Source organism: Eschrichtius robustus, chromosome 1 (genome assembly GCF_028021215.1).
Source record: "Eschrichtius robustus isolate mEscRob2 chromosome 1, mEscRob2.pri, whole genome shotgun sequence".
Lineage (NCBI taxonomy): Eukaryota > Metazoa > Chordata > Mammalia > Artiodactyla > Eschrichtiidae > Eschrichtius > Eschrichtius robustus.
In genome coordinates this window covers 158,794,338-158,811,038 of record NC_090824.1, presented here as the reverse complement: position 1 = coordinate 158,811,038, position 16,701 = coordinate 158,794,338, and the positions used below count along the sequence as shown (strand labels likewise).

Here is a 16,701-nt window from a genome sequence, read left to right as displayed (position 1 = left end):
AAAGTTGCTTACTTACTATGCAACTCCTCCTCCTCATCACTGGAATAAGAAGAGCCAAGAGAAAAGAGAGTTTTAGACTTAAGGAGGAGCGGAGAGATGCTGACGGAGAAGGAGATCCGCCTTGTTGGCTGCATCTGCTGCTGGGCTGAGGAGTGGGTGGACAGAAGACGTTAGAGCATGCAGATCATACCAGAACAGAGTGAAAGGCACCTCAGACCCACAGTGCCGAGAATGATGTCACTGGCCTGGATGATTCCAGGAGAGGCTGTCTAGGTGGACAACGTAATGTTCTCACATTTTCAACTTTATTTCTGAATATGCAGAATTCTAATGCAGCTTAAGAAAATTCATCCAACAAATAGATACTTGTTACATTATGAAAACAAGAAGTATATTACTTTTCACAGTCATCATTTACAGCTGGAGTTTTTTTCCTTCAAAGTAAGGAAATGCCTGTAGTGGTGGTGTTCCTCAGGATCCCGTACTTGGCTCTCTTCCCCCTCACCCCAAACCCCCTCATTCACTGTCTCCCCTTCGAGTACAGTCTGCATGTGATACAGTGGTGACTCCACAACTTTCTATTTTCAAGCCAGGTCTCTCCTTTGAATTCACGCCTCATTCATCTCACCGCCCACCTGTGGGTGGATATCCCACAGCAGCTCAAACTGAACAAGTACATATATCAACTTACCCCCTTCCTCCTGACCTGTTCCTCCTCCTTTATTCCTTCCTTTGGTGAGTGGTACCTAACATCTAACTAATTATCCAGAACACAAACCTGGGTACCATCCTTGAATCCTTTTATCACATCACTCAGTCCTTTTGATTTTGCCTTCTAGAATTCTCTGAACATCAACTTTTCCCCTACTGCCAGTGCTCTACGGCCTGGTTCAGGCCACCATCTACTCTCACCAGAATCCTGCAATAGCCTTCTACTGATCTACCAGTCTCTCCTCCCCAACACCTTCTTCAGTGTGGTCTCTCTGAAGGGCGTGAATCAATTAATTAATCGATTTAATCAACTTAAATCACTCCATTGCCCTCAGACAAGAAGCCCAAATTCCTCAGTCTAGCTTTCCACATACTAGTTCACCCAGCGAATTCCTAGACTCCTCTTGGTCTCGACTCTGGTATCACTTCTCCCCAGTAAGCCTTCTCTGGCCCCTCAAGTCGGAGGCTCCTAAACACCCAACGTTTCTTTCAATTGCTGCATTTATCATCTTCTGTTACACTCAACTGTTCTCATGTCCATCAGCTTAAGTGTGGTGAGAAAAGGAACCGTGTCTGGAAGTTCATCCCTCTCCTTCTACTGTCTAGCCTGGTGCCTAGCAAAGAGTAGGTACTCAAATATTTATTGAATAAATAAACAAATTAATAAATGAATTTCCTTTTGTCAGGCTTTCTGGAAGCTCAATAACCTAAATAAAATGAAGGAAAAAGCCCTGTATCTACCCAACACAAAAGCCACTCCACACCCCAGATAAATGCTAAGTGATGACAGACTGCAGGGTGCAGCCACTGCTCGTAACAGAGACCATCTGGCACAAATTCACGTACACTGGCTTTTTAGGCAGTGATGGTCTAGTACAAAAGTAAGATACCATTTTAATGTGTGTTCTAAAGTATTTCCAAATGTAAAGCAAATTTAGGAAATGAAAAAGAGCTCTCTTATTACCCCAAATCTAAAAGTATCCCCTTCTTTTGTCACACGATCATGGATCATGAAGAGAAACCTACTTGTATGAATAAGGAGTATCTTCAACATATATGGAAAGAATATGTTCTGTTAACACAGGGATTCAGTTTTATAACATACTCAACTTTAATGACTATGTAAATATTCCAGCCTTGCAATATAATCAAAAAGAGCAATATAAAAAGTCTGTTTTCCTGACTGAATTTTTGTTCTGACAAATTTGTCAAATGTTATCTTCTCCAAACAGAACTACCCTAAGAAAATAAATGTATTCCAATAAAGTCTCATCCCACTGTCCAGTTAGAGAGAGAAACTAAGCACAGAAAGTAAAGATAAAATATCCTCATTAGCATCGATGCCTAACTTTCTATACGCCCACCCTGATCTTTGGTCGCATGGATCATTTAGCTTTGAAGATCTGGTGCATTTTATATATGTAAATGCCACCCTTCAAGTTCTTAAGACCCACTTAGCTTTCGTAGTCTAATGCAAGCTATACAATGACAAGCTAGCGTTGCCATCAAAACATGCATAAGGAACTTGGTCAATTCACACACCATGAGTGAAGGTCTGAGAATGATTCCAAGGACAAGTGCCATTTGTGAACACCATTCTTTGTGATAAGAAACCCTGAAAAATGAAGGGCAAAATGAAATCTCATTAAGAAGCCCAGGGGGTTAAATTGTCTAATGGGTATCATTCTCTTTTTAATATTACCACCACTAATATGCTTAGCAGGGATACAACCAAACAGTTTACTGTTTCTAAGCATCTTCTGGGTGCAAGCAGTGAAAAGTTAAAAAATATAGTCTTGTTAAGGGATTGTCTGTGATAACTGAATTATTCCATATCTGCAAAAATAAAGCTTGTTTTTAAGCTCTACCGAGAAACCATCTGAGTCTCCTGGCAAGCTGGAAGTCTCCACTCAACCCTATGTTGGGAACACACTTCCTGGAGCGGTTCCTCTGAGGGCAGTCCTCCCCGGCATTTTCCCACATGATACAGGCAGCATCAGTGCTATTCTGATTCCCTAAAAAGATGAGCCGGCAAGATGCCTCTGTCATGTTCCCCCCCACCAAGACAGCAAATGGAAGACATGGGCTAGGACAGCCTTCCTGCCCATTACGGTTCCTAAATCAGCTGTTGCCCATCTACTTTCCACCCCAGAAAATGACACAGAAATATTTTAGTCATCGCCTTTATTTGGTATTGTCCTCTGCATCAATGAATTTTTGAAACAGATTCCAGTTTGGGAATAATGCTGAGTTTGTCTGTTTTTCTAATCTGGCCAGTGACCCAATGATGGGATATTCCAGACAACAGCTCGGTGGACACACGTTTTCAGAAATGCTCAAATGGTAACAGCTATGAAAGGTTGTGGGAGAAGCAGCTAATTTCCTTCAAGGTAGAAGCTAGAACACAAGTAATAGCTGGGAAGTAGTGAGATAAGGCTGAGTTTAGGAAGTATTTTGTCCCTAGACAAGCACACTCGTTAAGACACAGCCACTTAAAGAAAATGAGGGACCACGTTCTAGTTCCTTCATCATTGCTTAGACTCTGGTCAGAGAAAAACGGACCCCGGCACCGCCTGGACACTGTGAACTCATCCCATAAAGATAACAAGTGCTTATCATAAGCCGGGAAACACGCTAATGTGAATTTTAAATAAATTCAACTTAAGCCCTATCATATTATTAGCCCTGTTTAATAGTTCAAGGACCCAAGGTCACAAAGCCATTAAGTGTGCTTACAATAAGGCATTAGTTAAAATATCTTAAGTGTACCACACACTTTGGGTTTTAAAACCACTGGGTAGGTTTTAATTATGATAGTTTCAGCAAGGAAGACCATGGCCAAAGATGACTCACGCAGAGTATTTAAGAGATCTGGAATGAAGATTTGTGTCTGTGCAAGTCGAGAACCGCCCAGTTACCCTGAGACTTAAAGGCATAGCATGCAAGATACAAGTTTTAGCCTTCTGTTTAACAGCCAGAATTTTTACATCTGCAAAAAATTTATGTTTCTAGAGCAGAATAAAAAAATACAGTTGGGAAAATTAATTGTATGTGGGGAGGGACTAAGGAGAAATACTGTCATTAGAGTTGATGAGCCCTCCAATTATAGTACATGCTAACTTAGGGAAGTAAGTGGGGCTGGCTAATCATTCCAATCTGCATGAAATGTACATGACAAATCAGAATGAGGGTACTCTACTTTGATGAAAGGGTTGGACTCTTGCTCCAAGCTCTACTCATGACAGCAGTCAGCTTCTGATCTCAGTACCCCTCAGTGAGCTGAGCCACAAGTCCCCAGCAACGAGATGTGCCAGAGCTCCTGGCGCCAGAGGACAGTGTTTCCTGGGGGTGACCCGCATCATTTAGAGTGCTGGTTAGCAACTGAAAGCACAGTCAAAAACCATCTTGCTTTTTGGAGGAAAAATAATGAAGTGTTTCATGCACGAGGCAAGAGAGTGTGTCACAGAACAATGGAAAAAGCTCTCTCTCCGGGCCACGTTCTGTTGGTACTGGGCAGCTGTTGCTGCAGGAGCAGGCCCTTCACCAGGCCACGGGAGGAGGGGGTGCAGAGCTGAAACGCCTCACTGACTGTCTTTGGTTATCAAGTTCTAGTTCTCCGGGTTCAAAGCCACTATAAACTATTTTGTTATAATAATTTTCGTTCTACACCAGCAAAACCACTAACCCAAAGCCAAATGAAAACCAAACCAAACCAAGACCCAAGCAAAAACAGGAACAGCTATTTCAGTCAAGTTCTGTGAGGTTGTACCTGTTATCCTGGGGAATAGGTCATTATTAGGCACCTTTAGTCCAACAGGCCAGACTGGTATTTGAAGTACTAATCATATGAAGATGAGGACGAAGTTAACAGAATTATCCATTATGCCTTAACTCCACCGTGGAAATTAAGAAAATGAGGCCTCTAGTAAGTCATGAATGGAGACAGAACATCCCATTAATGCAGGGCAGCTACTCCTGTCCTCAACTCTTTTAAGATGGGTTATATATCAGGGGACGCTGAAGAAACACCAGAAATACCAGGAGGGGTTATACCCTTGGCTTCAGCCTCCTGAATACATGATCTTTCAGCAAAGAATGTAATGTACCATACTCTCTTTGATGAGAATTTAAATCTTTATATCAAGATCCCACACTGCAACTACTCATGAAAAAGAAATCTATTTTAAAAATAAAACAAAAAGAGTGGGGTTTCCCAAAGAAACCTTTCTGTGGCAAACATCTGGATCCAATTCAAATATGTTTTCGAGCATCTTTAATTTGCAAACGCTCTGTGCCTCTGGATGCCCGACGTCTCTACATAACTTTCACAGTCGTGGATCCTGAATCCGCATACGGCTCCAGTAATCATTTTTGGCTGTAATCCTTTTGGCATTTACTTAACTGACTAAAAATGTATCTCAGTCTCTCTTTGTCCCTCAAGAGCCTGACATTTTTGAAGAGCTCAGGAAACTAGTACTGGATAAAATGTGGATAATTGTACTGTGGTAATATAAGAAAATATCTTTGAGACATAAGAGCATTATATGTGTAACTTACTTTCGAATGTTTCAGAAAAGTCTTTCAGGACAGAGATAAAGACAGGGAGCAAGATGGATAAAACAAGTGTTAAGGTAACACTGGGAGGCTCCAGGTGAAGAATGTGTGACTAAGTCTTTGTACTGTTTTTGCAACTATTTTAAAAAATAGTTATTTTTAACTAGAAAATAGTTATAAATATTTTTATTTATAAATAAAAAAGTTATTTTTAACCAGAAATTATCTCAAAATAGAAAGTTTTTAAAAATGTTTGTCAGGTTTAGGCCTAAGAATACAATGAATTTAATGTGTAAAGGAGATTTTTGTGTAGTAAAAGGAGGAAGATCCCCAAACTGAACTCTGTGTCACCTTTTTTGTAAATGATGAGCCATTCATTCAGAGGAACAGGCAGGCAAATGCCGTAAGGTAACGGCATAGGGTCTTAAAGTGGAAAAACAAGGAAAGAGAGAGAGAGAGGAAACATGTTTAAAATATAATATATTTAATTAAAAAGAGTAGTATACTCACTGTCCAACCCAGGATGGCTGATTGTCATTAATGAGATGGATTTCGTCAATGGAGAAGAAATGGCTGATGTACAGTAATTAAATCCCTGTTGTTTAGATCTGTGACATGTCTGTGAAGGAAAAAAAGTAAACAGGTTGTGAGTACCTGCTCTCATATTTCTACGTAAGCACCAAATTTTACATTCCGACTCAGCCTAGGGAAATAAGGCAGTACACAAGAGGGATAAGAGCACAGGCTTTGTAGTCAAAAGTCTCCCCTGCCACGAAACAGCTGCTCAACTTCAGAGACGCTACCTAGCTTTTCTGAGCCTTAGTGTTCTTATCGGTAAAATGGGGATAGTTAGAGTATCCATCCTTTACAGTTGTCTCGTATCCCTCATAATACCTAATGATGTTTCAAACTTCTTAAGTGCTTAATAAAACATCTACTGAATGCATAATCAGATAAAAATAATTTCACTGGAAATACCAAAACTACATATAGTTCTTGCTCTTTGAAAATCTAAATATCACTTACAGATATAGTAGGATACCAGTAATATCATTCTCATTTTAAAGAGTTGGAAACAGAGGTACAAACAGAAAGTGTTTTAAGATCACTAGCAAAGTTGCCTGTGCATCTGGACAGAAGCCTAAATCATGTTCACTTCCTCTTCTAAGATTAGACTGCTTCTACATGAACATGAGGGTGACTGAAATTTGACAACTGAACTCCCTCAGTAAATTCACAGCCACTTCAAGGCCAGGTAATCCAACCCACTGCAGAAGTTTCTGCAACAAAACCCACGACAGTCAACTAGTGTTTACTAGTATGCTTCCGGTGATGCTGGGATCCCTCTCCTTTTGCTTTGAGAGAGGCCATTCTAATTGGCAACTAACTTTAATGACCATAAATCCCTTCCCTTCATAGTAAGCTGAAATCTGTACATGCTGAAAGGGAAGCAATGAAAATCCGTTACCAGGGTGAACTCAACTGCGCCAACGACTTCTGATTATTTAGAGCTTGTTCCATGGGTAACCATGGAGTCTGAGGCAAACAGTTGCTATGTTTTGAATACAACTGTGAGGTCTGAAAAATGACATCAGTGAAAGGCAGAGACCTTCAACAGAAGTTGGCTGCAGGCAACTTGTGCACATCAGTGATACCAGCAGCTCAAATATCCACACAAGATGGAAAACTATGGGTGGGCAGAGCCCCCAGAAGGCTAAGCACACAAGGTGCTACACTGTCAACGACTTCAGCTAGGCAGACTCAATCAGAAAGGCCATTAGAAAGACATCACTTACTATAAAACAGGGTCATAGCTAAAATTCCTAGGAATGTCAGTTCAGGAAATGTTATTACATAAACAATATTAAGAAAATTAAAATGTTCTCATTTCCTCATTAAAAGTCATCTACTTCAAAGACATGGAAAAAAACAGTGAGACTAACAGTCTGGAATTCTGAGTTTAATACTGTTCAGCTAATAGCCAGTTACGAGGCTTAGGCAAGTCATTTAAATGGGCTTGAAGTTCTCACACACCAAAGCTTAAGCGGAATAGGAAGGGATACATTGGCTCTAAGTCTATGATTCTGTTCACAAACACACAATTTTTGGTATTTTACGTGGTCCTACAAATGACTTCCAAAGGATTCTATACACGTAAAATGCAACTTTTTCACTTGTCAGACTTTCCACTCGTCAGAGATGCTCTCGGCAGTCACCAAATTACTGTTTCTTATTTTTTTCCTCCCTTTTCCTGTTACCATTAGGCTAAATAAATCTAAACCATTTACTTCAATGAATATATTCTCTGTATTCTTGTTATTTTTCTTAACTTTTTCTAAAAAGTATCAGGCCAAGAAGCCACGGGTGGGGGCCAAAAAGGAGGTAAAATTCCTTTAGGCCTTCAACTGCATTTTCCTTAGGCCTAAATTCTCTTCGGCCTTCACATGAGCATAAGCGATACATTCATTACTAAGGTAATCCTCTAGTGCCAAATTTATATTTGGTCATATCATTGCTATGTAGCAGGATGTAATAAAAAATTAAATTTCTACACAAAACCTTAGTCACCGATTCAAAGAACAGGTTAAGGTTTTTGTTTGTTTAATTTGAAATGTTTCCTTACATTTCTATCTAAAATGCCAGTCACCTATTCAGAGACAGGTGTTTAACTTTTTTGTTTGTTTAATTAGACATGTTTCATTTGAATGTGTATCCCGGAATCCTCTCAGAAGTTAATCCAAAGTCTCCTTGGCCGAAGAGGAGGAAAAAGGACTCGGAGTGGGGTAGGATGCTAGAAAAGCATATGATTCAAATTCTCAACTCAAAAACTCCCTGAGGGTAAGTGATAAAGAGAAGATGAGAACTAAGAAAAAGTCACTTGGTCTGGTTGAAAAGGAAGCCCAGGACCTTCAAGACAGGAATTTCAAGAGCGTGATAGTGGTGGACGTTAGGTGGGGAGAAAGAGAAGGCAGGGAGTGTAGACGCTGTCTCAAATAGCTTGGCAGTGATAGGAAGCAGAGAGAATACTTAGTTGTTGCCTAGACAATGCAATGAGACAAAGAATTTTTTTTCCCCAGGAAGGAGAAACTTAGGATATGTTTTTGAGAATTGGGAAATTTAACAATGGTAAGTAATACACTTCAAGACTCATTTTACTACTGGCGTGGTAAAAGAAGTCCTCAGACAAGAAGAAAAACTCAATTTAATATCCTGGATACTCTCCTAATTTCAAAATGTTTGCTTTGCTGGAATATTTAAATCTATGCAGATTAATGGCATTCTTTAATTAGTATTAAGTGCTAAAAAACTGCTGTGTGCTACACGGAGATTATTACACAGTGGGTAAGTAATCATAGCTCCTAGCCTTATATTAACATAAATCTTGCCTTCTTTGTTCCTAATATGAGGACATATTTAGGGAAATAAAACTAATTTTTTCCAAATTAGCAACATACACCCATTTCAGCCTTACCTGCTGATCAAACATCCTATGTTCTCTCTGGCCTGATTCCAGATCCTCTTCTGAAAGTGACACCAACGAGTCACCCCTTTCCTCGCCACTAAAAGGGTGTCTGAGCTCTTTGGTGTTTGAAGAGTTTACTTCCAGAGATGAGGATGGCTTGTTTCCAATACCAGCTCCTCCCGTCAAGCCTTCTAGACTGAAACTGAACACAGAACCAAGAGTTAATTCATTCTATTTCTGAGTTTCAGAAAGGAAGGAGGATACAAAATCCCTTTAGCTGTATCTCCCTTGCTCATAAGTATTTCTATGTCACCCAGCAAAACCATCTGCAAGGGCATAGCCATGAGCGCCACCTACCCTTCCCCGCAAATATCCCGGTATGCTGAGAAACATACTGCACTTAGATTTTTTTTTTTTTTTTTAAACCTCATTCAACTTATTCAAATGTTGAACCACTTAAGGTCATTTTCTCAGACATTTTTCAATATACCATAGGGACAGGCCACATTAGCTTATTGATCTTTTATTCATGTGTGTTTTCTCCCTTGATCTGATGTGATCAGTCTTTGCCAGAATCTGAACTCTGCAAATGCCAAAGAATTAAATGGCATAAGTAACTTTCAGAAGGCAAAGAGGGAGACCTAGACTTGAGAGAGAGAGAGAATATGAGCATAAGTAACTTTCAGAAGGCAAAGAGGGAGACGTAGACTTGCCCTTGCATCCATCAAGTGGACCTTTATAACTTTACATTCAACTATAGTCTAGGTGACCTTTATAACTTCACAGGTATGCATCCACCCCCAGAAATCCCACATTACGTAGGAACATGACCATCTGTGCACAGCGGCCCGGACAACAGCTGCTTTGACAGGTTTCCTGAGAATTGTTATTTGCAGACAGGCACATGTGACACCTTAAAGGGCAAAAGCTGAAAAGCCACTGCATCTAAAAGAGGTTTAATTTTTTTTTTTTCCCCTTAATACTGACAAAGGGGAAAAAAGCAAACTTAAGGTTTGGTATCTAAAATGGGATCCCTGGAATAAAGACTATGTGGTTTGCGGAGCGAAAAGCATTTTTTTGTAAGCAGGAGGCTACAGAGAGAGGTTGGCCATCTATCATCCTTGGGGTTGCTAGCCAGAATAATTTACATGCAGTTACAACGGGATCTCAGAATACAGCTGTAGCGGACCATGTCCTCAGTTACAAGCATCTGGAATTGTATTTGAAGGTATACTGAAGCTATTTAGTTATCTCTGCTCAAAGTTAATTGCTACAGGGCTTCCCTGGTGGCGCAGTGGTTGAGAATCTGCCTGCTAAGGCAGGGGACACGGGTTCGAGCCCTGGTCTGAGAAGATCCCACATGCCGCGGAGCAACTAGGCCCGTGAGCCACAACTACTGAGCCTGCGCATCTGGAGCCTGTGCTCCGCAACAAGAGAGGCCGCGACAGTGAGAGGCCCGCGCACCGCGATGAAGAGTGGCCCCCACTCGCCGCAACTAGAGAAAGCCCTCGCACAGAAACGAAGATCCAACACAGCCAAAAATAAAAATAAATAAATTTAAAAAAAAATGTGTACCTTATTAAAAAAAAGAAAAAAAAAAGTCAATTGCTACAAAAAATTTATGTATGCCAGTCTAGAAGGGTTTCTATTTGCTCTTTTTCCCCATGAATTACTTATTATGAACTGAAACCGTATGCCTCTATTTTCTTGAGTAAATTAAGCAATGGATTTTGTTTTTCTTATTTCAATATGACAATAGAAATCATGACTAACTACACGTAAGTGTCTCTGTAAAACTCATTTTCAATAGCAGGGATAAGAAGACAGACTAAGTGAAGAAATTTAGTTTTCTATTATGAATTATTTGTAAAGCCTGGGAAAGCCAGATCTATGCTTACCACAAAATTTAAACCTGAAAATGTTTTAGTAATTAAATCTGGCTGCTTAGTTGAGAGAAAGAATATGCAATGATGAGGAATCTGTGAGCTTGGAATCTAAACAGATTGGTGGTCTTTGGTCACTTTGTTATACGGCAGCAACTAACACAACATTGTAAAGCAATTATGCTCCAATAAAAATGTTAAAAAAATAAATAAAGAGATTGGTGGACCTGGAAGTGTAAAAAGATGAGTGCATCTTATTAGCTGCCTTGTTTCTGTTATTGTTTTCCGCAGGATGTAGGAATTCCTAGGATCTGGGAATTAGGACAGATCAAAACAAACAGAAAACTGATTTATCATACCACGGAGACAAGTCTGTGCAGAAAACACCAAATCTATAGCCACTTGAGCCAAAAAGGATGCATCAGGGTACACCATCCAACTCCTAGGCTGGACCGCTTCAACTGGATCAGTGGTGCCCACAGCAGAGGCGGCACAACACTGTGCTCACAGACAAAGCAGGTTGCCATATGCATTCCAGCCACACAGAAGCCAGCTCCAAGCCGAAAGCTCAAGTGCCATATTTTATGATTCCCCCTTTGGTGGCTGGACACATAACAATACCATACCTTCTGTAATTAAAGTCAGCGCTCAGGGCAGCAGAGTATTGCACACCAGAGGGACACCAGCTCATACTGGGGATGACATCAAAGGAAGAAACAGAAACGGAAGAAGAGGAAACAGGGATGGGATTATTGGGTTTAAAAAGAAAGGGCATGGTTAGAGACAGACGGATTTATCTGATTATCGAAAAATTAGGAATGTAACATTGATTTAGAACTTAGAAAATGGCTGGAACAAAAAACACGGAAACTTAAAATTGTTCTACTGATGTCCATCTACACAATGTGCTGGAAATGACTACGTGAATTCTTTACAGGATAACAAGCCCAATCTTGGAAAACCAAGAATTCCTCCTAGCGAACCCTGAGCAGAGAATCCACCCTACGTGTGGCTTCTTCTTTGTTCCAACCTCCACTACTGGGGACAATCTCTCTATACATCCCACCACTCCTCCAACTCCCTTACCCCAGTATCTCTAATCCTTAACTAAAAGGAACGATGACAAACTGCACTAGGGTAGGCTCACTGAGTCATCAGTTTTTTTTCATGTTTCCATTAAGGATCCATCTAAGCCAGACAATTCATGTATCTTTCATAATGATACCCAATCAACACTTAGATTCACCTTCAAACCCTATTCACCAGGCTTCTATGCTAAAGATAAAGCATATAACAATGATCCTGTTTCCTTGTATTTTAATGATAACGAAGGGATTTCTTTCCTTAAAAAGAAAAGGAATTTTATAGTACTGAGTGAGCAATGTGTCTCTTAATTTTAGGTTTGTATCCCCTTTCCCACAAGATTTTAAAAAATCCACTTGATCATCTATTTCCTTGACTATCTCAGCACTGATATTTATTCTCAAGCAGCAAGAACAGAAAATCTGGGGTTGGAAATGCTAAGTAAACATAACCAGCCAAAAAATAACCAATTCAAAATATCAGATACTCTGTGAAAGGAGCTGCATCCATAGGAGAGGATTTCTGATTAACAAAAGCTATCATTTAAAAAATAACACTGCTACTATTTTGGCCTTAAGGTCCTCAGTGACATTGTTTTAAGAAGGGGGATAACAGTAAAACCAATCAGCTTCCTGAACCTTCAAATGGGAAGACCTACAGACACCAAAAAAACCCACTTTCGTCTTGAATACAGCTGATAACTCTGTTTTGTTGACAAGTGGGAGGTTTTTGACAGACGAAAAAAAGACAAGGAAAATGGTGGGAGAATAAATATGAGCTACCTCTATGGATCCTCTAAAAGTAAATCTTAAAAATAATATCATTAAAAAATAACTTAAATGGTAAATAAAACATTTTAAATCAGATTAAATTAATAGTACAAAGCTCACAAGTGCAAAAGCAGATAGTGGAAATACACACCTGAGACATGTCTCTACTAGTCTGCTAAGCAAGACCAGACTGACTTATAATTTACTTGTGGGAGGGAAGCAAGACTTGATATAGTTTGCAGACACACATGAGATTCAGAAGTCCATTCTTTGAAAATTAACTTAATTTGATATCTCTAAACTGTTAATAAAAAGGCACATTATGCCTAAATAGCCAATTTATTAAAAACAGAATGTAGAAAAAATTAGTGACTGAATATATTTTGCCGATTTATCATTCATTAAAACTAAAATAATGTCTTTCTTTCTACAGATTTAAACTTCCCTTTACTCTCAGAAAATGACAATGATGTGAGAGACTGGGATGAAATTTAGGATGAAGAGAACGAAGAACAACAGGGAGACAGAAACCGCATCTGAAAAGCTCTTCTACTGATTCAGGAAGGAAGCTGCAGATGGTCCTACAGTAGCAGAAAATTCCTTTCACAACTAAGAGTATTTTTGAGAGCATCCTAATTTCCTCAATTCCTCAACTGGGGGGAGGTAACAATTCATGGTTCTTTAGCTTTATTTTGAGATTTAGTAGTTCCAGATTTAAAAAAACAAAAACAAGTATCCCGCGCCCCCCACCTTTTAATACTTGTTGGAATGTTTCAATTTTAGTAGCTAAGGCTTAATACAAAATTTAAAATTATAACCCATGTTCTTCGTACAGAAATGTGACTAGGGATGGAACCGTCACTGGAGCTGCTGTGACGGCTGTATCTACATGCTAACCTGGACTGTATCCAGCAACTTGTCATCTTCCAGTGTCATCCAGTGCATGATTTTAACAAGTCCATACTGAAGAGTTTAAAAGAAAGTCAGACAAATATATCTCTAAAGGTTTTAGATACTCCTACTGAAAAAGGCATTTAACAACCTGTTCCCCTGGAGAAAAACTTAACCAGGTTCATGATTATCTAAGATTCATGAGAATCTCAACTCTCTGCCTAAAATCTGGAATTAAAGGAAACACCTACTTGAAAAAGATGAAGTGGGAAAGAAAGACTGTTATTTGCCTGCTTCCCAACAAACAGCTTCAGCTAATAGTTAAAAATACCTCTTTACAAGTGTCTCCTAATATGAGACACTAACAGTAATCAAACCATCGTTTTTAGATTTCTAAATTTTTTTCCAAACAAGGGAAGAAAAAGTCACAAATGACTTCTGTACGGTAAATATAAAACAAAACTCAGCATTCGAACAATTTAAAGCAAATCAGCACTTTCTGGCTAGAAATGACTTTTCAGCTTATAAATCACTATAATTTTTAGCTTCAAAATTTTACATGACAAAAAATAATTAAGGAATTGAAAGACTGAGAGGGCTCCTGAGAAATCAGCTGATGCCTCTTACCTGCTTTAAGCAATGACCACATCAGCAGTGGAATGGAGAGTGCCAGGTGGCCTAGGAAGACAGGCTTTCATCACATTATTAAAGAACATGTTGAAAATATTTTAGGGCCTGTACATGAGCACACTCATGTTTCTGGTTCTTCCCCTTTTTTTGGAAAGAAAGAAAAAGTACTCCCCAGGGTCCATTACATAGGCACAACAGACACTTCTTTGAATTCTCCTGGATAAAGCTGGGGAGACCCTATTATCAAAATTATCTGAACACCAAAAAGCACAAGATGGAAAAAATATTTTTTAAACTGTTTTTCAAAAAATAAAAGTAGAATACGAAAAAACTTCAAATTCGAGAAACCATTTCATATGGAATGGACATTAGCAATTAATAAGTACCTGTATTTTATTTGTCTGAAGCAGACATGACATTATTTAAAAATAGACTGTTTAATCACAGATGAAGCAGAATGAGATGCTTGTTAGTATAAGCTCAAAGGCAAACAGTTAGTCCATCAAGTTAGTGAGCTCTGTACCTTCTCCTATGAATGGGAGGTCTCCTGACAACATCCCCAAGAACTCGCATTGAACTGAAAATGAATGGTGGAAGAGGTCAGTGTCGAGTTGAAATAAAATGGATACAAATGCATGAAACATACAGACATCACACTGGGAAGAGACACAATCGCCAAAGAGAAATAGTTCAGGGAGTAAGGGAATGAAAGAATGTGGAATCAGGAAAATATTATGACCAAAAAGGCCTGATAATTTCTGAGAAGGGCTACTTTGCTCCCTCCTTGCTCCAAGGAGTTAATCAGGTGACCAAGAATGAGGTTTATTAAATTATAAAAGTAAAAGGATTTTTAAAAAAGGCCATTCAAAACTTTAAAAGGGTTTTCTTAAGACTCTACAATTCAGGTTACACTATATGCAGATAATACTATAAGAATTAGTCAAACTAATTAAAGTGAACCCTAACTCTCATTCCATTATCTCCAGAGGTACTGGGACAGGGGTGCTAAGCAATCCTTAATGATAAACTCAAACAGGAGATTCCATGGTATCACACAGGTTGAAAATATAAACAATTTAGGTGATACGGTTCTAATCTTAGCTCAGTCCTAAAATCACCATGTAATCTTGGGCAAAATCATTTAATCTGAGCTTCAGTTTCCTCATTGGAGCTACATGACCCATGAAGGCACATCTAGCTCGGAAATCAAAGTCATGGCAAAGGGATCCATAGTGGTTTATAAAGGAAAACAGATTATATATAAAATAAATCCTCATTTCTCAATGTTGTCATCATCTAAGACAAGTATATCCTGTCAAGAAGCTTCTCTTGCTTCAGGAAGGGAATTCTGGCTGTAGGGATCATTCCCCCAACCTTATTTTTTCTTGCGGTGTGAATGCTTAAAAAAAAAAAAAAAAAAAAAAAAAAAAAGTACAGCTTGAATAAAGTTGGGAAGGAAAGCTTTTAGAAACTGCTTTTCACATAATCTAGGATTTCAAATATATATAAAAACTGCCCATCAGATAAAGCAACCGCTTATTTTTAAGCTTAGCATCCTGAACTCCACCCCAGAATTATACGGAGTTGTAGAAAGAGCGCCTGACCAGGAAACTGGAAACCTGGATCCCACTGACCTTGGGTAAATGATATAAACTACCTGCAGAGTCTCATCTGCAAAAATGGGGTTAATCCCACCTGACTCATGAAGAGGTTGCAAAATTACATGAGACAATGTGTTATTAAAAGCATCTGAAAAGGGTAGCAAGTCAGGAAGGTATAAGGTATGATGAAGGCAGGGACTTTGTTCACCTCTGGGTCTCCAGAACATAGAAATGCCTGACATGCAGGCGGTGCTTAATATATGTCGGCCGAATAAAAGAATAAATGAGTGAGTGAATGTGATCAGATTACATGTACTTATAGCCATGAGCCAAAATATTAGGAGGTCAAGGAATTTTTAAAAAGCAAACAAACCAATAACTGCTGCCGGTGAACCGTTTACATCGATTGTTTTACAACTGTCAGCCTCCTCCCCTGGCTGCTTGTCCTCATTAAGAAAGCAGCTTTGGAGCAGGCACACCTTTGTACATACAGTAGGCATCATGGCACTTGTTCTTTACACTTAAAGCCATCTGCTTAAATTCATCTAGGCAGCCAATGGTCAGAAGCCAATCCAACTTTTCTTATAGCCTGCTTCCAAACTGAAGGTATGAGACTGCGTGGCACTTACAAGAGAGCCCCAAGACTGAGTGATACATGGAAAAATAGCAACAATTGAATGATTATTATGATCTCTTAAGGATTAAACACTGGTAATTTAGACTTCATCAAAACTCTCTGCACTAGAAACAGATGGCAATTTCTATGAAGCACTGTGAAGACTTAGATGTGTTGAGACTGTAAGAGTTCATGTTTATTTCTTAATTCAAAATTGACATGAAACTATTCCCCCCCAAATTTTCTAATCTCTGAATTTCATAAACAAATCTGGTCTGAAAAAATGCTACCATTTATTAAACACCCACGTGACTGACATACTTCACTTGTAATCTTTATTATTACAAATATTCTGAAAGGCAAGTGTTTTACAGATGAGAAAGTTAAAGCTCAGAAGGGTCAAGTAACTTGCCAAGGTTATCCACATAGTAAGTTATAGAGCTAGAGTTTGAACACAGATTTTCCTGATTCCAAAGCCTATATTCTTTCTTCTATACCA

At 39.1% G+C, this 16,701-nt stretch overlaps 1 protein-coding gene across 11 annotated transcripts in view; it reads right to left on the bottom strand.

Moving 5' to 3' along the window:
• AKAP13 (A-kinase anchoring protein 13) overlaps positions 1-16,701 on the bottom strand; it is a 342,139-nt gene that overhangs the window by 63,228 nt on the left and 262,210 nt on the right. For 6 of the 11 annotated variants that reach the window (XM_068557294.1, XM_068557256.1, XM_068557275.1 and 3 more), the window contains 4 exons: positions 14,509-14,562; positions 11,238-11,303; positions 8,738-8,930; positions 5,776-5,884 (listed from right to left, as the gene is read on the bottom strand). In XM_068557294.1, coding sequence (XP_068413395.1) covers positions 5,776-5,884; positions 8,738-8,930; positions 11,238-11,303; positions 14,509-14,562 — 422 coding nt within the window. The remainder of the gene's footprint in view (positions 1-5,775; positions 5,885-8,737; positions 8,931-11,237; positions 11,304-14,508; positions 14,563-16,701) is intronic. The other 5 variants (XM_068557321.1, XM_068557330.1, XM_068557347.1 and 2 more) reach the window with 2 other exon arrangements.